Source organism: Pelodiscus sinensis, chromosome 17 (genome assembly GCF_052426305.1).
Source record: "Pelodiscus sinensis isolate ZL-2025 chromosome 17, ASM5242630v1, whole genome shotgun sequence".
NCBI lineage: Eukaryota > Metazoa > Chordata > Testudines > Trionychidae > Pelodiscus > Pelodiscus sinensis.
The window spans coordinates 30063494-30088274 of NC_143068.1; the positions used below are offsets into that span (position 1 = coordinate 30063494).

The window sequence follows — 24781 nt, forward strand, 5'->3', positions numbered from 1 at the left end:
TAAGGGGGCTGGATCATGGTGGAAAAAGGTTTCAGGGCCTTGGCTGGCAGAGGAGGCGGCTGCTCTGCCAAATTCGTTTAATGTCACTCCTCAGCCCGCCAACGGCACAGGTGGAAGGGCCGGGGCAGGAGTGGGGGAGGGAGCAGGGCTCCTTTCCCTGCCAAAACCACAGGATAAAAAACGCTCCCTGATGCACCCAGGCAGCATTTCACGCCGGCAGCTCTTCAAAAGCGAAAGCCTGACAGGCTCTTCCCAGTTCTGGTACCTCCGTCAGAAGAGCTCATGATTTTTGAGCCAGTCCCATGATTGGAGGGGACGGAGGGGCTGGTTTTTGAATGCGCAGGGTGGGCAATGCAGCGTTGGCAATGAATGGAAAACAAGGATCAGCCAGACATGCCCACAGCAGGTAGCACAGTGCAAGTTCGCATGTTTCATGTAGCCATCCCCCTGTTAACGGCCCCCCTGTTCTGGGTTGGCTGGTGTGCAAAGACCTGAGCGGGACGCTCGCCAGCAGCCCTTGCTCTGGGTAGAGAGAGACCTCTCCTGACCTTACTCTTCCACATCACGTCTGCAGGGGGAGCTTGGTTGCATTCGGGTGCCCGGCCTCCAGAAAGCACCAGCCAGGCAACACACATATTGTTTGTATTAAACCAGAACAGCATTAATGCCACTGCCAACAAGCTGACCGGCCACGGTTGTCTTTTCATGGCAGCAATTGTGCAGACAAGTTTCTTTGTTCCTGAGCCAGCCAGCCACAGCTCCGCACTCAGAGACATGCTTTGTCTAGTGCAGGTTGCAGCTGTCTGGGTTTTGAACACCACCTGGTGACAGAAAGATTTAAGAACGGCCATACTAGATCAGACCAAAGGTCCATCTAGCCCAGTATCTTGTCTGTCGACAGTGGCCTGTACCACATGCCCCAGAGAGACGGAACACAACAAGTAATCCTCACGTGATCCCTCCCCTATCACCCACCTTCAGAGAAACAGGCTAGGGACACCACTCTTATCCATCCTGGCTAATAGCCATTCATGGACCTAACCTCCATGAATCTATGTAACTCTTTTTTGAACCCTGTTAAAGTTTTCACCACCTCCTCTGGCAAGGAGTTCCACAGGTTGACTGCGCTGAGTGAAGAAAAACTTCCTTTTGTTTTAAACCTGCTGCCTATTGATTTCATTTGTGAGTTTTCTGCACTCTGATTTCCCTTCTTTTTCTGCATAGGGTCTTATCTCCCACTGGTCACCATAGCAGCCAAGTGGGCATTAAGCAACATGCCCGTACACAGGTGGTGTCTCTTCCTCGCTCTGGGGGGGGGACTAGATGTGCCACCCATTCCCTCCCTGTGGGCGCTGGCTTTGGAGCGATTTCTCCCTTCACGCCTAGCGGCTCCTCCCAGAAGCCACCTAGATTGCTTTGTGTTTAAGGATGAGCTGATATTTTCCCCATTGGCCTTCCACAGGAACCTAGGAACGTGGGAGCAGCCAGATTAAACCAGGCCCAAGGGTCGCCTGGCCCAGTCTTCGGTGTCTGACAGCAGCAGTCACCAGCTATCTCAGTGTAAGGTACCCTGCAACAGGCAGTCTTGGGATACTCAGCCTCTGGGGGAAATCTTTCCTCCTCACCATCCCTAATGAGAGGTGAGGTTATGCCCTGGGGCATCAGGGCTTCGATCCTTTCCAGCGCCTCTGAATATCATTTAGTTAGCCCTAGAGAGTCCAGTCCTGATTCTTCCCCATTTGGGGTGTAGCAACACCCAGCATCTTCCCCCTTGACCGTGCATTCTCCTTTCCATAGTCTACACATGGAATTAGGCACAGGCCCCACTGAGATGCTCATGGTGACAACCTCTGGGCATGCCTGGTGGATGAGGAACTTTCCTTCTGTTGGTTCCCCACAGTTTGAGTATCATGCTTGGAAGTTTTTCACCCAAACATTTACCTAGACATTTGGTGATTGGAGATAGTTAACATACAGGGACTGTTACGATAACATTGCATAAAGTGGGGTGGAACAAATAAAAAAGGAGGGGTAGAAAGGGAACATCATAGATTTGAGGCCAATGTGCATCATTCTAAAAATGTGGCCTGGATTGCACCCAATGTGTGGTACAGAATTGCATGCACACTACTGCAGAGTGCCATCACGTCTATGGAGCAGGCCTAATTATATAACTGTCTGGTCAGCAGGAAGTCTTGAAATGAACGTGCAAGGCGGACAGAAGGAATCTATTGTCATTTATTAGGAGAAAATCAGACCAGCACGGTTTTGCTTGTGTGTCTTCAGATTGGTGTGTGTGTGAAATGATTGATAACTGACATGAGTCGTTGCTTTTGAAACAGAGTTATCATCTCTGGAAACAGCTGTTCTTTACGCATGCATCCTTAGTACATCGGCATCCCTATTCTGCAGAAAATGATCCAGGAAAAGCCTGCAGATATCCCAGGCTGTTTGTTTCAGAGTCCAGAGAGCAATTGGTTTCATATCCTAGAGGTCTTTATAACAGAAATGTAAGAGGTGAAAAGAAACAAGAATAGGATGGCTCCTGGTGCAGTTGTCATTCTGGGTTCTCATAGTACATGAAACTTTGGAGTTTCCCTCTAATGTTCTGGAAATCTGGCCTCTGATCTGGACTGAGGTGCCAGCACTTGCTCATGATTTTGTAAAGCGTGGATGGGCACTTTGGCGGGCAGGACATCTGGAAACCTGTTTGGACTTTTTGGCAAACTTCACCGTTACTCATACCTGCAATGAAGGGAGAAAAAGTGTGTTAGAAGCACAAATGCAGCGAATCTTCACTACTCCAAGTGTAGCCAGAATGGGAACAGGAATCCAATATCTTTGGGGGTAAGTACCATGATTCCTTCTTGAAGCATCTTTATGTGTATTTGGGAAAGTGTCTGGAATGTACATTGCCATGCTCAATTCTGCCCTGAGTTATGGAAGTGAGTTATGGAAGTGAGTGGGAAATACACTGGAGTAACTGAAGGCAGACAGGAGCCTTTAATCTGCTTTATACTAGGGATACAATCTGAAGAAAAATGCTTCCTAGACTTTGATGCATGTAACATATGTCCTGACACCATGAGAGCTGGGTGAAATTTTTTGACATTTATTTTCAGTGAAGCATGCAGCTTTGGTAACCCAGAAATGTGTGCATTCATGTCAATTTCACTAAATGATTTCTGGTGGAAAACAACTTTTGAAAAATACTCCAGCTCAAAATGTTTCACTTTAGAAAACCACAAATGAAATTTATTGAGCTTCCCATTTGAAGTGACTTTCTGTTTTAAAATTTCAATTTTTAATTCTCTCAAGATAAACTTTTCCAAAATGCTCAAAGTCAAAACATCTATCTATCTATCTATCTATCTATCTATCTATCTATCTATCTATCTATCTATCTATCTATCTATCTATCTATCTAATCACCAGTAAATTAAAAAGATCTGTTTTTTGCCCATCTCTAATCACCATGGCTTATTGCTGAGGCCTCAGCCTTGGCTCCAAACCAAACACAAAGCAGGTTCTTTCCCACTGATAACCCCTGAAATGAAACTAAATGGTGAGGAGTTGCACATAGCATAAGACAGGGGTTTTCAAACTTTTTTTCCTATGACCCAGTTGAAGGAAAAACTGTTGATGCCTGTGACCCAACATCATGTGACCAGAGTTTGGGCTTCAGTAGAGGGCTAAGGAGGAGAGATTTGGAGTGTAGAAGGGGGCTCTGGATTTTGGGGAGGGGGGTCAGGGCTGGGGCAGGAGGGGCTTACCTTGAGTGGCTCCCTTTCAACAGTGCAGTGGGGGTGCTAAGGCAGCTTCCTGCCTCTCCTGGCACCACAGACCATACTGTGCCCCAGAAGTAGCCAACAGCAGGTTCCCAGCCAATGGAAGGGCAGAGCTAGTGCTTGGGGCAGGGGCCTGTGCGCTCTCCCCTACCCCCCACCTAGGAGCTGGGCCTGTTGCCAGCCACTTCTAGGGCACAGCACAGTCTGCGGTGCCAGAACAGGCAGGGAGCTGCCTTAGTGCCCCCACTGGTCACCGGATCCCCCTGCAGCACCGAGACCCAGCGCCCGACATCCCACCACCCAGTACTGGGTCGCGACCCCTCGTTTGAATATCACTGGCGTAAGGCACAGTACCTGGGTATGGAACCTGCCCATAGGTGCTAATTTCATATAGCAGGACCCCAAAAGACCAAACATCGGACTTGATGGAATAGCGTCCCTGGGAAATGGCCTCGGGGGCTGTCCACTTATAGGGGATGTTGTAGGCGTCAGACAAGTACACGTCATTCTGCAAACACAACATTTGTGATTAAAAGGAGAGGTCGAGACAGCCTCCGGGTGTTAAAAATCAGTGCCAGGGGGTTTGAAGAGAAGGAAACAAAACGGGGATGTTACAGGGGTGAGACTTGCTTGTTGCTGTCCAAAGACCTGTCGGAAAAACTGGGCAAAGCAGAAAGAGAGAGAGGAATCTCCCTCCCGTCATGCGGTGAAACTCTGTGCAGTAGCAGTATTCCATGACTCCCCCATGCTCCCCCTCTCCCCCCACCTGCAGGAGACTCCACCTCTGGCCTTCTCCTACAGGACAGGCAGGGCTCCACATCCCATATTGTCTCCATATCCTACCCCTCAACTTTTATCCAGCCAAACCTCACTGCTTCTGCAGCTCCCAGGCCTTCTGCAACCACAGGGATTTGGCCCTAAGGGATCGTTAGTGCATTCATCATTGATGTTGTCTTGGAGTGAGAAGCATCTGCTGTGGACTATTGACGGATCATTGGATCCATTTCTGCTAGCCTTGTTCTACAATCCTTCCTCCCCTCTTGTCTCCTCCGGAGTTGAATGGAATTATTCCCTGCATGAGACTGATTGCAGAATCAGGCCCTGAGAGAATTCCCTTGCAGATGCCCTGGTGGTCCATTAATTTGTGCACTCAAAGTTAGCCACATTTGAACATTACTCAGAGCACCATGGAGGAAATCCATGTGCAGGCTGTCTGGGGGTAATCATCAGCAGGATATGGCTCATTATCAAGGGCTCGCCAAATGGCGGTGAGCCCCGCTTGCCAGCTGCGCGGTTTCGCACGGTTCTGTGCTCTGCGCATGAGCAGATCGCTCTGTGCTGGCTCTTCCGGGTTGTAATCTACTCGCCACGGGTGAGTAGATTACATTATTTGTCGAGCCCTGTTTATTAATCTGTTGCTATGTCTATACTGCACCTCTCTTCTGCAAAAGCATATGCAAATGAAGTGCAGATTAATATATTGCCATGCGCATTTGCATAATTAATTAGGGACTGCTTTTGTGCAAAAAGGAGCTGTGTAGATGGCTCATTTTTGTGCAAAACTCCCCTCTTGCGCAAGAGCCGTTCTTCCTGAAAAAATGAGGAAGAATGGCTCTTGCGCAAGAGGGGTTTTTTTTGTGCAAAAGGAGCCGTCTACACAGCTCTTTTTTGTGCAAAGGCCTCTTGTGCAAAACTGGCATCTAATTAATTCTGCAAATGAAGCATGGCAATATGCTAATCCATGCTTCATTTGCATAAGATTCTGCAGAAGAGAGGTGCAGTATAGATGTAGTCTTATTAACCATTAGTGGCCTCAGTTATATTATTAGATGCCTACTGAGGGATTCATCTGGGTCCCACTATTTCCTTTCTTCCCCCTTCCACTCCAACCATAATCAGCCCAGAACTGGTTTACAGTACCTTGATAAGCCTGGCCAGCCCAAAGTCCCCCACTTTGCAGATGTTGTTTTCTCCAACAAGAATATTTCTTGCAGCTAAATCTCGGTGAACAAAATTCTGGGACTCTAAGTAGCACATCCCATCAGCCACCTGGGATGCCATGTCCACCAGGTCGGTCAGTTGCAGATTCTCCCCTTCCGGCCCTGATCAGAAGTGAACAAAAGACCCTATGAAAGGCTAAGATCAAGCGTATTCTCTAGATCCAATGACCACGCGGACCAAAGCAAGGAAAAGAGGTTTGGATGGTGGAAGGCACACCGTTGTCTTTTGCCAGTCATAGAAGCCCATGTGAAAATCACACAGGGATAAGAACATGAAGCTCTACTCCCAAAATTACAGCTCATGCGTTAAATGTCATTTCAGTCAAAAAGTTCCAAAGACTTCTAGAGCTAGCACAGTATCTATCTCATACCTCTTCCATCATCTGATAAAATAGGTTTGGGTTTGTATTTGGCAAGTGAAAGAAAGAAGGAAAGAAAGAAAGAAAATCTAAAGGCATACATTTACCCAATATCCAGAGATTTTAACTTGACATTTTTAAAATTTTGAAATTTAGACAAAATTTCCAGCTTTGAAAAAAAAACCAAACCCAGTAGGAAATATATAGAAAAAAAAAATATCTGCGCATTTTACCATGTTTTTTTCCTTAGCATGTTAATTTTAACCATTTTTTCTCCTAACATAATATCCAAAGATTGGGGCTATTAAAAAATCTCTGGAAACACATCCTACCCTGATACAATACATCTCAGTATAAATCTTCCTTGGATGACAAAAGTAGATGGGCATCACTGAACTTAATCGGTCAATACAAGGCCCTCTGTTGTTAAAGCCAATGACAGATGGATAGCACGCATTAAATTGTGCCTCTGACTTTCCCCCATAATTCATTATATCTAGCACTGAAAAGTGTAAGGTATTCACTGACTTGGGTTTAGTATCTCCCTGCTACAACTGTCTTGGGTTAAAATTTTCAAAAGCAACAAAATCACTTAAGAGCCTAAATTCCTGTAAAAAAGCAACTTAGGTGCAAATCCTCAGCGGTATCTAACTCCCATGGATCTAGCAGGGGGACCTAAAATACCCTTTGAAAATCTGGACCTTGGGGGTATGTCTAGACTTACATAGCTCCGTCGATGGAGCCATGTAAAATAGTTTACTAGGCATAGTAATTGAAGCAGGGATTTAAATAATCCCTGCTTCATTAAAATAAACATGGCTGCCGCGCTGTGCCGACAATCAGTTGATCCAGCACAGCACAGCAATCTAGACACGGCGCGGTCGACAAGGAAAGTCTTTGTCGACCTCTCCGGTATGCCTTGTGAAATGAGGTTGACCGGAGCGGTTGACAAAGGCTTCCCTTGTTGACTGCACCACGTCTAGACTGCTGCACTGAGCTGGATCAGCTGATTGTTAGCACAGCGTGGCAGCCATTTTTATTTTAATGAAGCGGGGATTATTTAAATCCCTGTTTCATTGACTATGCCAACTAAACTATTTTACATGGCTCCGTCGATGGAGCCATGTAGTCTAGACGTACCCTAGGAATCCAGTGAGAGACACAGTTTCTTAAGACACTCAGGATACATCTACACAGCGGCGTTATTTTGGAATAACTGATGTTATTTTGAAATAACAAAGTTCGCGTTCACCCAGCAAACCTTTATTTTGAAATAACGTTGAGCTGGAGGACTTCTTACTCCTATTCCTGTCACCCTTATTTCATGAGGAGTAAAGGAAGTCGAAGGAAGAGCACTCTTCTTTTGACTTCCTGCTGTGTAGACAGCACCACAAGCCGAGTTACGCTATTTCGACTTCAGCTATGCACTTGATGTAGCTGAAGTTGCTTAGCTTAATTCAACTTTTGCCCTGCTGGGTGGAGATATACCCTCAGGTGGTTTCAAAAAATTGTACGCTGGGTCACTTTCCACCTGCTCAATCCCAGAACATTTTGGTTCAACATAGTTCCTAAGAGCCTGGACCACCATTTTCAAAAATATGCACCTATTATTCTGGAGGCCTCAATTGTTGGGTGCTCTACATGAGACACCTACTATCTGAAGTACTACAACTGCATTGGCTTCACCTAATACTAGACCAGCCATACTTGTTCCAAAGAAAGCTCATTCCTGGAAATCATCCTCTAATTTTTAGGATATATCTTCTAGTGCCCCTCTTTTACCTAAGCTAGTATCATCGCTGTAAGTCATGGAGGAAGAGAGTGAGTGGCCTGAAGATCAAACCTCTTTTCCCAATCACCATGGCTTGAAATCACCTGGGAGCACCACTCCCCTGCCTTACCTCGGAGAAAGTCCAGCAGGTTTCCTTTGGGCATGAGCTCCGTGATGATGTAGACAGGGTCTCCAATAGAAGAGATGGCGTAGAGCGAGAGGATGTGCTTGTGCCTGAGATTCTTCATTACCTGGGTTTCATTCTTGAAAGTGGCCTGGAACGTCAGGTCAGCTGCAAAGGACCCAGGTAAAAAAAAGGAAACGGAAAGGAATGAGGTGCTTGAATGGAGTTCTTTACATTGAATTGCCTCTTGCAAGCCCAAGAGTCTCATGTTGTGGCCAATGTTGCTCTATGCCAAGCCCCTCCCCCCACAATGGGGCCACTGAATCTTGCCCCCCGATCAGGAGCTCTGGGGAGCTGGTAGGCAGTGTAGCAGCAACCTCCCACGGCCCCAGAGTTCCAGTGGGCAGCATGGCCCAGCCTCCCCCTGTGCCAGAGAGGAGAACCAGACGGCACAGCCCCAGCCTCCCTGTGCCTGCTGGCTGGACTCTTAACCAAAAAGCCCCACTCCCCCTCAGCTGAGCTACCAGCATGGCCAGTGTTGCCCCAGTGTTGGGAGGATGGACAGCTGGGGGAGGGAGACTGGGAGACTCCTGTGGAGCATGGGTGGGACCAAGTGAGGCAGCTTGGGAAGGCATGGCCTTCCCCTGCCTATGATACCTCCTGCCCATGGATGACACTCTACCACAGAGTGAAAGGCACGTCTACAGTGACACAACCCTATCCAGGCAGCAAGGCCTTCTGGGAGTCGTAGTTCTCAAAGGCATTCTTGAAATGATAGGCCAGAGAAATCAGGGAAGGAGGCTAGGATGGGCTGGGGGAAGTAATCTGAAAAAAGATCTAGGGAAAAGGCCAATGAAGCACCGTGGGAACGGTGGGAGGAATATGTTTGTTTTCCGGGAGAGGACTGTGTGAGAACCACTGGACTGAGAGATGAAGTGTTGGATTTTGGTTGGAACTGCAGTTTGTTGTTACTTTGGACTCTCATTATCCTGGAAAGGGTAGAGTTTTGGTTTGGCCAGTGGTTGAGACTTGCTAGATAGTGGGGGAGGATGAAGCAGCAGAAAGAAGACACGCCATTGCTCCACTCTTTAGATAAAGAGCCCAAGCATTCTTCCAGAATACAAACTCTCACCTTTGGGAATTGTTTTAATGGCAACTTTGACCTTGTTCTTCCAGTATCCTTCATAGACCTCTCCAAAGTATCCAGCTCCAAGCTTCTTGACCAGACTGAATTCTTCTCTGGGTATTTCCCAATCATCCCAGTGAGGCAGAGGCTCTTGTTCTTGCTAGATTAAACAATAACAAAACAGCTTTACAATGCTTCTGCCTGAGAGAGTCCACCAGGGAATTAATGGAGATATATGTCTGCCATCAGTAGCCTGGCCCACGGGTGGCCAAAGGACAGGCTAGAACAACACAAATGATGTGCTGTGATTGGTACTCTCTCTGGAAGGGCTGATGGACCAATTGATCAAGGTGATTATGCATCTAGAAGAAGACTGTTATATTTGCTCTACCCCACTCTGTAGCAGCACGATGTTCCAAGCTAAGTGCCCCTCCAGTATGTCATTACCACGGGGGAGTTCAGATACCATGGAGATGTGTGCAGACCGCAATGAGGGAAACCATTAAGCACGTAGACAATTAGACCATCTGGGGCAGGGCAACACACATTTTTCTCTGCTTACAAAACGTCACCTTTTCTCTTTCTTTACTTTCTCTTTTGCAATATAATCCTATGCTACCTGCCAGTCTGAGATGCTTCTTAATAACTTGCGTCTTCCATCTCCTTCGGCATTTCTTGACATGTTTATGCATTACATTTGCCAGCATCATTCTGAAGGTCACTCCTCCAATTTCAATATTTACTCCACGGATCAATTTTTCCAAGCAAATTTAATTTCTACAGCTGTTGATCTTACAGTATGGGCAATGACTGTACATACAACTTTGAAAGAACTACAGGTTGAACCTCTCTAGTCCAGTACTCTGGTCTGGCAACATCCATCGTCCAGCATGATTTTAGTGAGCCAGATGTCCACTTAGCAGGGGTGTGGCCAAGTTTCCCGTGGTCCCATAAAGTTTGTTTACAGCCACCAGTCCTGGTTCTCAGTGCTCTGTGATGTCAATTAGCTCTAATTTATCACTAATTGTCTTCTAAGAGTCCAGTACGCAATGGAAGTGCTGGTAAAACTTCTAGACCATATTGACCTCCTGTGGTTCAGCAAATTCTCTGATTTGGCACCAGTCAGGTCCTTGGGGTGCAAGACTAGAGAAGTTCAATCTGTAGTATAATTTTACTCCTGGGGGAATTCTGCATCCAAAAATTACATGAATTATGCCAAATTAAAAAATCTGTACATTATGCATATTTAATTTGTCAAAATAATGCAACATAATCATGTCAGTTTCAATTATTGTAGTAATTTATTTAAACCACAATATAGAAAAAAGTCACAAAAATGACCCGGCATGTCCTAAACAGATGAAAGTTAAGTTACAAATGCTTGGTAGCCAATACCCTGCTTTCCAGTTATAATTCTGGTTTTTCATTGAAATTACTTTTCACAACACCAAACAGCAAATTAAAGTACAATCTCACTTTTAATTGTTCAAACTTTCACACATGAAAGTCATTAATTTTTGCTGATCATTATCCTGCATTTTAATACAATCCAGTATTTTTATTTAAATTATAGTACAAAGAACAAACCACCTTCCAGTTTTTCTCACTTAGTGAATTCCTTCTTGCAGAAAGGATCAACTTGTACAGTGAAAACCTTTCTTTGCAGAGTTTGAGACAGTATGGGTATGTCTAGACTACATGACTCTGCCAGCAGAGGCATGTAAATTAGACATACCGGCATAGTCAATGAAGTGGGGATTTAAATATCCCCTGCTTCATTAAAATAAAAATGGCCACTGTGTTGTGCCGGCTCAGCTGATTGTAGGCGCAACGCAGCAGTCAAGATGCGGATCGTTCGACAAGGAAAACCTTTGTCAACTGATCCTGTAAACCTCGTTTCACGAGGCATAAGGGATTGGTCGACAAAGGCTTTCCTTGTCGACCAATCCACGTCTTGACTGCCGCGTTGAGCTGACAATCAGCTGAGCCAGCACAATGTGGCAGCCATTTTATTTTAATGAAGTGGGAGATATTTAAATCCCCGCTTCATTGACTATGTCGGTATGTCTAATTTACATGCCTCTGTCGGCAGAGGCATGTAGTCTAGACATACCCTATGTGTGCAATTCAAGGCCAATTTGACTATATTTGGAATCCTCTTTCACCAAAAGCTGAAACACTTGGATGTCTACAAAACAGGATCCCCTTAGAATTGCTTCAACCACCATCTTTTCCCTGTACTGTTTTAGTTCCATTTCAGATACCTCAGAAAAAACAGCTATTGCTAGAAAATACAGTGTTCTTGCAAGTCATAACCTACAAACCTTCAGAAAATTCAGACCTTGTTGTCCAAATGACAACTGTTTCTTCAAGCTTTTCAGATGCTTCATGGACTGTCTCTTTAAACAAATCTGGAAGGGCAAGTCTTTCAACAGCAGATAAGTTTTTTTGCCTCCCCAACTTTGAAAAGCTCTGAGGTACGTTCTGAAGGGAGCTCCAGATGTAAAGTGAAATATATCTGCTGTTCTTCCAGCAAGTGAAGTCTTCCTGCTCTCCAATGCCAGATTTAAACTGAGAACGTGGTTTTTTTGTGCTAGAAAAGTGATCTGTACTTTTAATCGTGCATCTTGAGTTGAGCCATTGAGCTTTTCCTGATTGGTTGGCAAAGTTACACAGCTGCTTTTGCACTCTTCATTGAAGAACTTTTCGTACAGATTGAACCTCTCTTGTCCAGCATCCTCAGGATCTTACAGGTGCTGAACCAAAGATTTTTCTGGACAGAAGGTCAATATTGTCTAGCAGCATTACCAACACATCCACTGCTTGCTGGGCTCTTAGAAGACATTTAGGAGTAAATTAGAGCTAAACAACAGCACACAGCACTGAGACTATGTCTACACTTCCAGGATTTTTTGGACAGAAGATATGCAAAGTGTGCTCTCATTTGCATATCTTCTGCTGATTGTTTTTGTGGAAGAGGTTTTGCTGATAAAAAGCCCCATGTAGACGGGGCCATTTGTCGGAAAAAAGCCCTTTTTCGGAAGATCCCTTATTTCTCAAACCGAGGTTGACACAATCTGGCGAAAAAGGAGGTTTTACTGATAAATGGTTCTGTCTACATGGGGCTTTTTAGCAGCCAAACCTCTTCCGCAAAAAGGATTGGTAGAAGATATGCAAATGAGTGTGATTTGCATATCTTCTGCCGAAAAAACTGGCAGCGTAGATATAACCTGAGAGCCAGGACTGGTGGCTGTAAACAAACTTTATGGGACTGTTGGAAATTTGGCCACGCCCATGATAAGTGGACATCTGGCTCACTAAAATCATGCCGGACCACGGATGTTGCCAGACCAGAGATTGCTGGACTAGAGAGGTTCAACTGGTAGAACTGAAAGTTCTTAGAGTGACACCGAACATCATGGAACCAGCTGTTCTACCTGGGCTAGAAGGCACGGATGCTTTTGCATCTGAAGACTCCTGAAGACTCCGTTTCTGGTTCATGAAATGGAGGTACATCACTTTCCCACTCCCTCAGTGATAGAATATGGTTTTGGAGCACCTTACATATGTATCAACCTGCTAAAAAGGCTTTCTGAATGATTCACCAGTTAAATTAACAATACGTGCTAAACACGGGAGAGGCACAGAATTTGGAAACAGTGTAGAAAATGCAGAATCAAAAGCCTTTTTCATGAAACTAACATTGGCAATATCAATGATTAGAACATTTCCATAATCCGCCTGGGACTCATGCCCTGCATTGACTACTGCCTGTGAAACAGTTGACTGGTTAACAGCATCTCACAAGACCATATCCACCAAAAAAAGAGTTAGCATGCAGGTTCTAAGGGTTTGAACAGCACACTCAGAAATGACCTTGCCTCATCATCACAGCGTTCATCCAAGATAACAGCAATTTTCTTGTCTTCAAGCTTCAGTTTGACATTTTCCTTTTTTTTTTTTGAGGCACACTTCAGGTTTCAGTCTTTTGTGTCCTACTAGGAATTGCACCACCATTCCCTTTCTTGCTGTCAAAAAATTCTCTCTCAAGTGTGGGGTCAGTCTTTAACAAGGGACAGTGAGCATCTGTTAATGTCTTCACTCAGGTTGTACACATCTGCAAGTAGACAAGTTAAATAAGTCTTGAGTGAGCACCAATGTTTACTATCTAGGTAACATCTTCAATCATAGATCAGTACATTCATCCACAATATATTTAGTTCTAGTGATAGAAATGTAGCCGTGTTAGTCTGGGGTAGCTGAAGCAAAATGCGGGACAATGTAGCACTTTAAAGACTAACAAGATGGTTTATTAGATGATGAGCTTTCGTGGGCCAGACCCACTTCTTCAGATCAAATAGTGGAAGAAAATAGTCACAACCATATATACCAAAGGATACAATTTAAAAAAAATGAACACATATGAAAAGGACAAATCACATTTCAGAACAGGAGGGGGATGCAGGCGGGGGGTGGGGGGGAGGAAGGAAGATAAGTGTCTGTGAATTGATGATACAAGAAAACCAACAATAGAACACCACTTGTCATCACCTACAACCCCCAACTTAAACCTGTCCAACACATTATCAATAAACTACAGCCTATACTGGAACAGGATACCATACTCCAAGAGGCTCTGGGAGACAGACCCATAGTCTCCTAGGCTGTGTCCAGACTCAGGGGTTTTTTCGAAAAAAGTAGCCTTTTTTCGAAAAACCTCACCTGCGTCTAGACTGCAGCCGCGTTCTTTCGAAATTAAATCGAAAGAACGCGGCTTTTCTTTCGATGGCGGTAAACCTCAATTTACGAGGAAGAACGCCTTCTTTCGAAAGTTCCTCTTTCGAAAGAAGGCGTTCTTGAATGTAAATAGGGCTTCTTCGAAAGAGAGAATCCAGACTCACTGGATGCTTTCTTTCGAAAAAGCAAGCCGCTTTTTCGAAAGTTCAACGTGCAGTCTAGACGCTCTCTTTCGAAAGAGGCTCTTTCGAAAGTATCTTTCGAAAGAGGCTTGCAGTCTAGACATAGCCTTATAGACAACCACCTAACCTCAAGATGATTCTTACCAACAACCACAGGACATACCACACTAATACCAACCCTGGTACCTTCCCTTGCAACAAACCCCGTTGCCAGCTTTGTCCACATATTCATTCTGCTGATACCATTATTGGACCTAACCAAGTGAGTTATATGATCAAGAACACATATTCCTGCGCATCCAGAAATATAATCTATGCTATCATGTGCCGAAAGTGTCCGTCTGCTATGTACATTGGACAAACATCTCAGACACTTTGCCAAAGGATTAATGCCCACAAAACAGATATCAGACAAGATCACAAAGAAAAAACAGTTTCTTGCCATTTTAACCAGAAAGGACACTCTCTCAATGACTTAACCACCTGCATTCTGCTACAAAGACCTTTTACATCTGCACTTGAAAGGGAATCCTCTGAACTGTCATTCATGTTAAAATTCGACACTCTCCAAAAAGGAATGAACAAACACTCAAACTATCTTACCCATTACCAAGATAGCTTCCCCAATTATCACCTCTAATACCATTAATTCACAAACATCCCACTCTCCCCACCTCTAATATCATCAATTCACAGACACTTACCTTCCTTCCTTCCCCCCCTCCCCACATCCCCCTCCTGTTCTGAAATGTGATTTGTCCTTTTCATATGTGTTCATTTTTTTTAAATTGTATCCTTTGGTATATATGGTTGTGACTATTTTCTTCCACTATTTGATCTGAGGAAGTGGGTCTGGCCCACGAAAGCTCATCATCTAATAAACCATCTTGTTAGTCTTTAAAGTGCTACATTGTCCTGCATTTTGCTATATTTAGTTCTGGATGCCTCAATTGTAATTTAGATTTGTAATATAGTAAACAATCATGATTACATGTCGATTGTACTATTTAATGATTCGGCTTATGCCTCTAATCAAGGAGGCTCACACACAATAATGAAAGTGCCTTATTAAATTATAATTATTGGTAAAACAACACGTGAAAGTGCAAAAGTGATGTAGTGTAGAGTGTATTAGCAACAAAAACCAGACCTTAGTCATATCTTTAAAAAAAAACTTTTAAAAACAGCTGTCTATTCAAGATCTCCAAGCAAGTGAAGAGACCCCTTCACTATAGCACTTCTAAGCTACTTTTTTTTCTGTATCATAACATTTTCTTATAGTTCCACTCACCCGCACATGTTCTTTCTCCATCTGTGTTTTGTTTTTCAGCATTCTTGTTTCTGTCTTCCTCTTGAGCTGTATCTTCCTTCAGTTTGTGGGGGGGTTGGGTTTTTTTTTGAGGCAAAATGAACAACAAATTACACACCATGGACCGTGATTTGAGAACAACCTTGCAGGGTGCACAAAATAATTTGTCCCCCTCTGCCTGCAGCTGGGTAGAGAATTCTCGAGCACGAGAAGCTGGTGTAGCCATTTGCAGCACAGGATGCGAAGGTCAGTCATGTCATGCACAAAGACGACTATTCCTTTGCCCTTTAGGAACTTCATCTGGACCTGGCTGGCTACTTGGGGAAGTGCTTGGTTTGGACTGTCCTGACATTTTATTGACTGCTTGGTAAATATCCTATTTGCCCTCAAATTCTTTTTAAAATAGGTATGTAAAATGAGACTGGAGGTCTAATCAAACTCCATCGTGCCACTTGGGCAGAGGACAAAAGCAAGAAAACACATAGATCTTCCCAGCTGAGGTGCCCCTCTGTGTCATGTACAATAAGGCTCCTGTACACCACTGTGGAAATGTGAAAGAGCTTAAAACATTTACACCTGTTTTATGATCTTGGGGAAATTAAGAATGGCAACAACATAATAACGACAATCGGAGTATTAACAACTAAGCAGGCAGGCAACTGCATTCTGTGCTCTGCTTGAGGGGGTACAGCATGCCTTGGGCCTCTCTCCACACAATGCTGGATGTGCCCCAATATTGAGCAAAAGGGACAGAGTCTCTCTCACTCACTCAGTCACATACATGACCAGCCCTGCCTGCCTGACAGTGATTTATATCTCACCAGTTGCTCCAGGTGTTTGAAGAGACATCCCCAGGCTGCCTGGAAAGGGGCTTGTGTTCCCCACAGTTTTCTTTGCTTCCCCATTTTTCTGTTGGGAAGCAAAGAAATCTGCAAAGGACACTAATGCTGCGTGCACACAGTGATGCAGAGTTCTTCCAGGAGTCTATCATATACATGCAGTCACTAGATGGCAGTGTTCGATTGGCAGGAAGTCTGCATTTCTGTGTCAGTGGCTGATTTGTTTACTCATTCACAGATTGATAAGGCCAGAAGGAAGCATTGTGATTAACAAGCATGATCTCCTGGATATGACAGGCCATGGGATTTCCCTGAATTTATTTCTGTTTGAACAAGAGCATATTGGTTTAGAAAACCACCCCAATCTGGAATTTAAAATGGCCGATGATGGAGACTCCACCCCAGCCTGTGGTAAAGTGTTCCACCGTTAAAAAAAAAAAGATGTTTTGTTTACAGTCTGAATTTGTCGAGCTTCAACATCCAGCCAATGGCTCTTGTGAGAAGACCTCAGTCTGAAAATGTTGTCAAAGTTCTGTTCCCCATGCAGAGTCTTACAGGGTGTTATCCAGACACTTCTTAACCGTCTCTTTGCTGAGCTAAATCAAATTGAGCTCCTGGATTCCATCATGACCAGGCATGTTATCCAGTTCCTTATGGACTCTCTGACGTTAAGGTCCAATGGGAACATTGTGACCTTCTATTCTGACTTCCTGCACATGGCAGGCCACAGAATCTCACCTACAAACTCCTGCCACAGGCCTGTAACCTCTGACTGAAGTCCCAGAATCACAGAATCGTAGCACTGGAAGGGTCCAGGAGAGGTCATCTAGTCCAACCCCCTGCCTTCACAGCAGGACCAAGTATTATCTAGACCACAGTATCTTTTGCCACGGTATAAGTGTGTCAACTCATGCATCACCTGGCAATAAGAATACTTGGGGCCAGATTGGCAACGGTTTTTAGGCCCCTGAAGATGCAGATAAATGCCAAAACAGATCTAATGTCTATTGATTTCAATGACAGTTGGGAGGTTCACCCATTGAACAACTCTTGAAAATGCTACTATGTGCTTATCTGTCTCTCCAGGCACTTAAATGCCTTTAACATCTGCCCCTCTGTGCTTATATGACATCTGCTCCTTGCTGATGTCCCCAAGGCGGGTTTTATTCTCTTTGGCTATGTCTATACTCGCGGCTTCTTGCACAAGTACAGCCGTTCTTGTGCAAGAATCTGCAGAGCGTCCACACTGCCCGCCCGCTCTTGCGCAAGTAAATTTACAGTACGGCGTGGTAAGAGAAGGCTCCTTGCGCAAGAGCTATGCTCTTTTTTGACAGGGGTAAGCCCTCTTGCGCAAGAGGGCAGTGTGGATGCTCAGCAGGGATTTCTTCTGCAAGAAAGCCCTATGGCTAAAATGGCCACCAGAGCTTTCTTGCACAAGAAAGCGTCCACACTGCCATGGGCGCTCTTGCGCAAAAGCACAGCTCGCACATGGCAGTGTGGACGTTTTCTTGCGCAAGATGTTCTTGCACAAGAAGCCGCGAGTGTAGACATAGCCTTTGTGTTACAGATTGGGAAACTGAGGCACAGGTAGGTTTCACGTTGTGCCCCAAAGATGGAGGCTTCTCTCGCTTCTCATTTCAAGTCTCCTGGTCTAACTGATAGATTTTAAGCAATCCTGTACAGCACAAACCAGAGAACTTCACCCAACGATTTAGCCCATCGGACCTTCTCATAACACAGGACATAGAATTTCACCCAGTCATCCCTCTCTTGAGCCCTTCTGACCTCCAAGCCTTCATGCCAGAAGACCTCAAGCTTGCCCAGCCATCTCCTGACTCACACACCCGCGAACAATCCCACCACAAGCATCAACCCCGCAGTTCTTGGCTGGCTCAGGTTTACCTTCCAGCAGGGGACTGTCATCTTGAGGCCGTGGGAGAGGTTCTTTGCTTTGTAATGCTCCACGAGGCTGAGCAGATCCGGAAAGGAGAGCGCAGCGTTCATGTAGAGCTGCCCCTGGGCGTTCCTCCAGATCTTGTAGTGCCTCACAATTGAGTCATCCCGAACTGTGAAGTCAAGGAAGAAAGAGACAGAAGGCACCCACCATGCAAAGCAGTTACTAAATATGTGGCTTCCTTCCCATTCCAGGAACTGACATGATGCCAGAAGGCAGTAAGTCATTCCCCACACACCTCCGCAGGTGACAGACAGGTATGGATTTGTACCAGGTCTGCCTACCTCCTGCGCATCAGCTTCAGAATCAAAGGGGGTGATTTTTAAGTACAATCACCAGCTTGCTTTCACTTAGGTCTGGGGGGGAACAATCTGTCCCTCTCATTGACTCCCGAATGGCGGGTGCTTTGAAAAGAAGTGTGATGGGGTGCGGTCACAAAAGATCACTTTGGGAGTGCTTCCCGGTGTGCTGACAAAGCCACTGAGGGTACGTCTACACAGCAGGGCTATGCAACTCAAGCTATGTCCATTGCATCGCTTAAGTCGAAATCGCTTAATTCGGCTTTTGGTGCTGTCTGCACAGCAGAAAATCTGAGAGAGAGCACTCTTCCTTAGACTTCCCTTACTCCTTGTAAAATGAGGGTGACAGGAGTTGGAGTAAGCAGTCCTCCAGCTTGACAGTATATCAACATTATGTCAAAAGAACTGCTTGCGGTGTAAACGCAGATCAAGTCATTTCGAAATAATGCTACTGTGTAGAAATAGCCTGGAACTTGCCTCCTTCTTCTGGGGCTTCTCACCACCCAGTCCTGCTGGGCCAGATCTCCTGGTCTTTCCCAGCCAAGGCACAGAGATGAGATCACTGCTCCCGCAAAGATCAATACAGATATTGAACCTCTTCAGGTCTGAGGAGAACGCAGTTTTGGGCCAAGCTTCCAGGAAACCCACTCCCCAAATGGGATCAGAACCCCAAATATATCATTCAGATAAGCCCTCTTTAACAATGAAAGAGGAAAGGTACACGCTGATTGCTCCTCCAGGTAACAATTATTGGAGCTTATGGAAATAAAAGTGATTTCATTAAGTACAAACAACAGGATGTAAGTCAGGGGTTCTTAATCTGGGAGTAATTACCCCTCGAAGGGTAACTTGGCATATTTCGAGGGGTAATAAGTTTAAAATACAATAGGTGTTCAATTTTGTTCAGCATAATGTACGAGAAAATAAAATACAATAAAAATGATTAATCGGAATTTTCTTTTTGTCTAGTGCCTTTTTAAAAAGGAGGGGTAATTTTGGTTTGTTGGTTAACCTTAAGGGGTAACAGTGCCAAAGAGGTTAAGAACCACTGATTTAAGTGGTTGCAAGTGAAAACAGGCAGAGCAAAGTGAATTACAAATTCAAAATAACCGAAGATGCCTGACGAGTTCTAATACAGTAAAAGTTCAGTACAAACGTACCCTAAAATTGTTCTTATTTCAGCTAAACCTCCAAGTCAGAGAAGACCTTTTCCCCTGGGGTATCTGGTTCATTCTCTTGGGAGTCTCATGCCGGTCCAAAAATAAAGAGCCTGAAAACTTTGCATCTTAAATAGCTTTCCTTTTGGGCAGGATTTCTTTGTTTCACATTCTCCCCTTCCATGGAAAATTCCATGGTCAGACCCTACCAGTTGGGGTGGTCACATGTCTTCCTAAGATCAACCACTGCTTGGACAAAAGAGGCTGCTTACAGGTGATCACTCAGACATTGAGGGAAACACCCTTGCTGGCTTTCAGTTGCACATTTAAAACCATAAAGCATGCCCTACCAAATATCTCTAACTTTACACACAAGTGTGGTACAAACACCAACATAAGATATACAACTCCCAGCAGATTGTGACATTAAAATTGATAGGTTACGTGAAATATTTTGTCTAATATATTTTGTTATGCATATTTGTAGCCACATATCAATTTCATAAAGCGGGGGGTGAGAGGGGGGCGAAGGAAGCTGTCACAATAAAGCCCTTAATGTAATCATGTTTGTAACCCTGGAGACAGAGGATGTGTCTACCATAAAGTGTCTATAAAACCTCTTGCGCACTCCGTGAACCATTGGTGCTGAAATTAGAGGTGTGGTAAATGCTACAGCACCCCCTGGCTTGAAGGGGGTTCCACCAGATACACGGTTTACAGTTCGGTTTAATGGCTCTCAGTACTCTCACTATACAAATTGTTCCAGCCCCTCTTCCGGGATCTGAAATAAACCAAATATGCATCTGACGAGAACGTGCATTTGTGATGACTAGCAATGCATTCAGAAATGTTAGTATGTCGGTTCCTTTCAACCACTTCCAAAGACTAATCCAGTGTCCTCTTATCTTGTGTTTCTAATCCTTGTTCCTGGCTGCACATTGACCCAGTGTACACCTGTGTTAGACACATGCCCTCCAACACATCTCCCTGGAACTCACAAGCCCCGGTTTCAGCTGAAACTGGTTTTCTTGGGTTTAAATACATGTTTACATTTAAGGCCCTGACCTTAACTTAAATCACCCATTACTGGCAAACATCGGAGCTATTTTTTCTCTGTTTCCTGGTAGGTATTGTCCTACGGCTTTGTGCAGCAGCTGCAGATTAATCATTGGAACTTCATGCTGCAAATTTTACTGTTGTCCGCTTGTAACGGAGATGTTTGGAATCACTACGTCTAGCCGTCGTTCTGTGGGAGATGAGGTTTCAATGTCTGGATCTCAATTAGCTGGCTCAAAGGAAAAACTGTCACTGTGTTTGATCTAGGTTGAACAAAACAGCAAGCAAATGGTCTGGTAGCACTTTATAGACTAACAAAACATGTAGATGGTATCATGAGTTTTCGTGGGCACAGCCCACTTCTTCAGATGACGGGAGTTATGACTAGGGGATAAGAAAACTCGAAATAAATAGGAGAAGGGAAGGGGGGGAGAAAGATGCTCTGTTGCCCACCCCCCTACCTCTATACATAAAGTATCAGGAGAAAGGGTGCTAACCCTGAGTAGATAAAGATCCGAGTCAGTGGATAGATTGCTAAAGCAGGAAGGACAGCATTCAGAAAGCTGTCAGCACCTTCAGTGATAAAGGGTCCACCACCCCATATCTTGATTAAGTCCATTAGTAATTGAATTGAATGTGCATATGTATTGTAATTCCAAGCTGTCCCTGTGTATTTGGCTTGAGGTTGAATCTATACCATGTGATTTCTGTACCATGCAAGGAAGAGTGGTCACCTGTGTTTTTTTAAAAGAGACACCCTACCCAGCCAAGCATGCTTCTTTCCAAAAGGTTCGTACCTATCAAGATCACTGTACAGGAAAGAAATGGCTGGAAGAGGCACTGGTGTATTTTCATCATGACAAAGTTTGTTTAGGGTCAGTTTCACCACTTCCCCAGAGTAACTAGCTAATCAGTTTCTCTACTGCAGGGAAAAGGCCTTATCAATAGCAACAAGGAAAGAAGAAAAAAACCTTCCTTAAAAAAAAAAAAAAAAAAAAAAAAAGGAATTTAAAAAGCAACCAAGACATGCCACCGAATGCCAGGGTGCTTTAAAGGGAGAGCTCTTCCAGTTTAGCCAATTCAAAAAAAGGGACTGTGTCTCTCTTTAGTATAGCTGGCTCCTGTGAAGTTACTAAATAATCCAGAAACTGAAATCTCATATTCAGATGTCTAAGACTGGTGTTTTGTTACAGAGCGGGCGAGAAAAAGGGAGAGAAATAGACTTACCTGAAAGCACATATGCAGCTTCTTTTTTCTCACTGATGCGGATTAGAAAGGACCCTGTCTTGTTCTCTCCTGACAGCAGCCTGCGTAGGCTCTCGGAACGTGAGATCTGCCCAAAAAACCAGCTGGAAGAGGAGAGAAAACAAACTTGTCTTGAGATGGAGTCTTTCTATGTCTGCACGCATGGTGGGGGAGGGAGAGAGATCTGCACCAGCCTACCTAGCTCTACTCTAACTCGGGGGCCAATGAGAGTCTTCGCAGTATCACTGGTCTGCACCTCCAACCACCAAGAACTTGCTTCAGTGAACAGGACTCTGCTCCCGCTCTATCAACATGCTCCTCGCGCTAAGGGAGGTCCGGTCTCTTTCAGCATCTATGATTCCTTGTGAGGTCGCTGTATTGTCTTTGGGGAGTACCCAGACCCCAACGCCCTGGACATAGATTTAGGCCAGGAAGTTTCACCCCAAGGCAGCTCCGTGTCACTGGTATGGCTCAAAGGTAGCCAGCGCATGCCGGAGATCTGGGCCCTACATATCCAGCCCTTCCTGCTTCCCTTCCAGAGGCCATCTGCGTCATCCACTGCAGGCAGGACCAGCAACGGGACAGAGGGAGCAAAAGAGGCAGTTCCTCTGGGCCCTTTAAATCGCTGCTGAAGTGCTGCATGGTGTGGTCTGGGCAGTGCTAAGGACTTGGCAGCCTTCAGCCCCACCCCTTCTCTTTTTAGCCCCGCCCCTCCCAGGAGTGCAGCGCTGCCCCCCCCCCCACCTTGCCCAGGGAGGCTGTCGGCTCTGCTGACTATGGGGGGCACATGGGTGTCAGCCATAAGTTCTCTCTAGCCTGGCCCCTGGGGGGTATTACACAGCTGCCCTGGCTAACAGCCTGGGTGTTTCATTGCAACCCAGACCTTCCTAAAAGGGCTGTAGGTTCCCATACAGACCCAAGCCCCTTTATATGAAGCAGGTGCCAAGGCAAACACCAACCTGCTTGGCTCAGCTAAACTGCCATGTGGCTGAGAGACCCAAATCCCACTTCTCTTCCAGCATGAAACGGGGGTGAGGTCGCCGACCCCGGCAGGGTTTTACTTACGGTTCGGCTTCCATTGTCTCCCGCTCAGCTAAGTAATTGGAAGGCACGTAGCCTTCGGCCAGGACCTTGTGTGAGCCATCGACTTTCTTGGCCCACCACCATTCTCCTTCACACCGGGTGACCTGGAAAAGCTCTCCTGCCCAGAAACTGATTTCTGTTGGTGTCCTGGCCTCGAAGTCCCAGAGGCTGGTGTAAAGAGGTGGGGCTGCAAGCCTGGAATTCATGCTGCCGAGCGACGGAGGCGCGGCGTTAGGGCAGGCGCTCGGTCTCCCAAGAGCCAACGCCAACGAGGTTCTCATCGCCTTCCAGCCATGAGCTCTTTATGGAGCCCTGCCGAGCCGCCCTGGGAAATGCGTCTCCTGCTGCCTTCCGAAGGTGTTTGTGCAACTCTGCCAAATCAGCTGACTAGAGGCAGGTCAGACGCGGCTTTGCAATAACGCCCTCTGCACTCGATAGCTCAATTACTGCCCTGCCCTTCTGCCACGCCTCTGTTGGCAATAAAAGGGCAGAAGGAAGCCAAGTGTGTGACTCCCAGGTCTCAGGTGGGCCCAAGGCACCTGCCCTGTTGAGCAAGCTTGGCTGCCTGGAGCTAAAGTCCAGAGCTCACACCCTAGCAGCAAACTATGGTAGGACAGACTTCCTCTTGGCCTTGGGAAGCCCAGCAGGAACATGGGGTATTATTTGGGTGGCTGCCGTGCTCTCTGTTGGGCCCTGAACTAGCTAGGTCACAATCACACTCCCTTAGTGAATGTCACCCAGCTGTAGATTGCTACATAGGAGAGGGAGAAAAGGGGGTCAGAGGTGCTAGGAGAGAAGAGAGCATGAGCGGTGGGTGAAGGTAGGGCTGGGGGAAACAAGCAAGCCCAGCCCCGCCTCTTCTGCCCAGGCCCGGTCCCTTCCACCACAGGATCATGGGGCAGCATGCAGCCCAACCCCTCCCCAGCACCACGGGGAGGGTGGAAGGTGTATGGCCCCAACCTCCCCAGTCCTGGAGCATGGGCATGGTGGGAGGTGGGGGCAGTAACACTCCATCCCCAGTATGCCTACAGTGGGCGTTCTGGGGGCGGAGTGTGGGTGGGGCCAGGCTGATGGTTTGGGAAGGCTGTGCCTTCCCCTGCCTATGATATCCTGGAAGAGAGGGAGAGGAATTTATAGAGAAAGACGAGAGTGAAGGGGGTAAAAAAGGAGGACGGGGAGGTGAGAGAAAATGGGAAAAGAGGCAGAGGGGAAGGGAAAAGGGAACAAAGCAGAATTTGAGAGGCTTAGCGTCAATTCTTAAGTCCGAGGAAGGATTTCACGCAAGTTAGAAAGGCGGTTTATTATGTATGACCCAAAGGGTGTAAGGCAGTACCCAGGCCTTGGTTTTGGGGCAAGGAGGCGTGGTCAGTGGCTTTCTCATGCCCCAAAACAGAGGCCCAGGAGGATGTTGGCTTACCCGGTTATGTGCCATATGTAATAGCTGCCCCATAAGAGCCATTTTGCTGTATGTGCACCCCTCTTGGATGGGGTCCCCCTAACCTGTCACTCTTATGGGGCCAGATTGAAGTCTGTGGAACACTTCCTGTTGGATTTGAGGGGTGCTGGACAGAGACCATACAGGGCTTTTCACCTGCAGATCTCAAACTGTGGGACGTGGTAGCATGAAGGGCAACTGAGGCACGAGGAGTAATTTTTTAAAATTCTAATCTTGACCTCCAAGGAGATTGCTTGCTATGCCTCCCAGCGTGGCATCAGCTACAAACTGTACATACATACTCTAATTGTCGTTAT

General features: G+C 45.8%; 1 protein-coding gene across 1 annotated transcript; it reads right to left on the minus strand.

Moving 5' to 3' along the window:
- Positions 1-2266: 2266 nt before the first annotated feature.
- On the minus strand, positions 2267-23948 carry PTK6 (protein tyrosine kinase 6). The gene is made up of 8 exons (XM_006132488.5): positions 23012-23948; positions 21929-22050; positions 18138-18301; positions 9175-9328; positions 8049-8210; positions 5709-5890; positions 4143-4296; positions 2267-2745 (listed from the first exon to the last, which is right to left on the minus strand). Exons 1-8 carry the CDS (start codon positions 23308-23310, stop codon positions 2558-2560), a joined length of 1425 nt encoding a protein of 474 aa, XP_006132550.4. The 5' UTR covers positions 23311-23948; the 3' UTR covers positions 2267-2557.
- Positions 23949-24781: the final 833 nt, after the last annotated feature.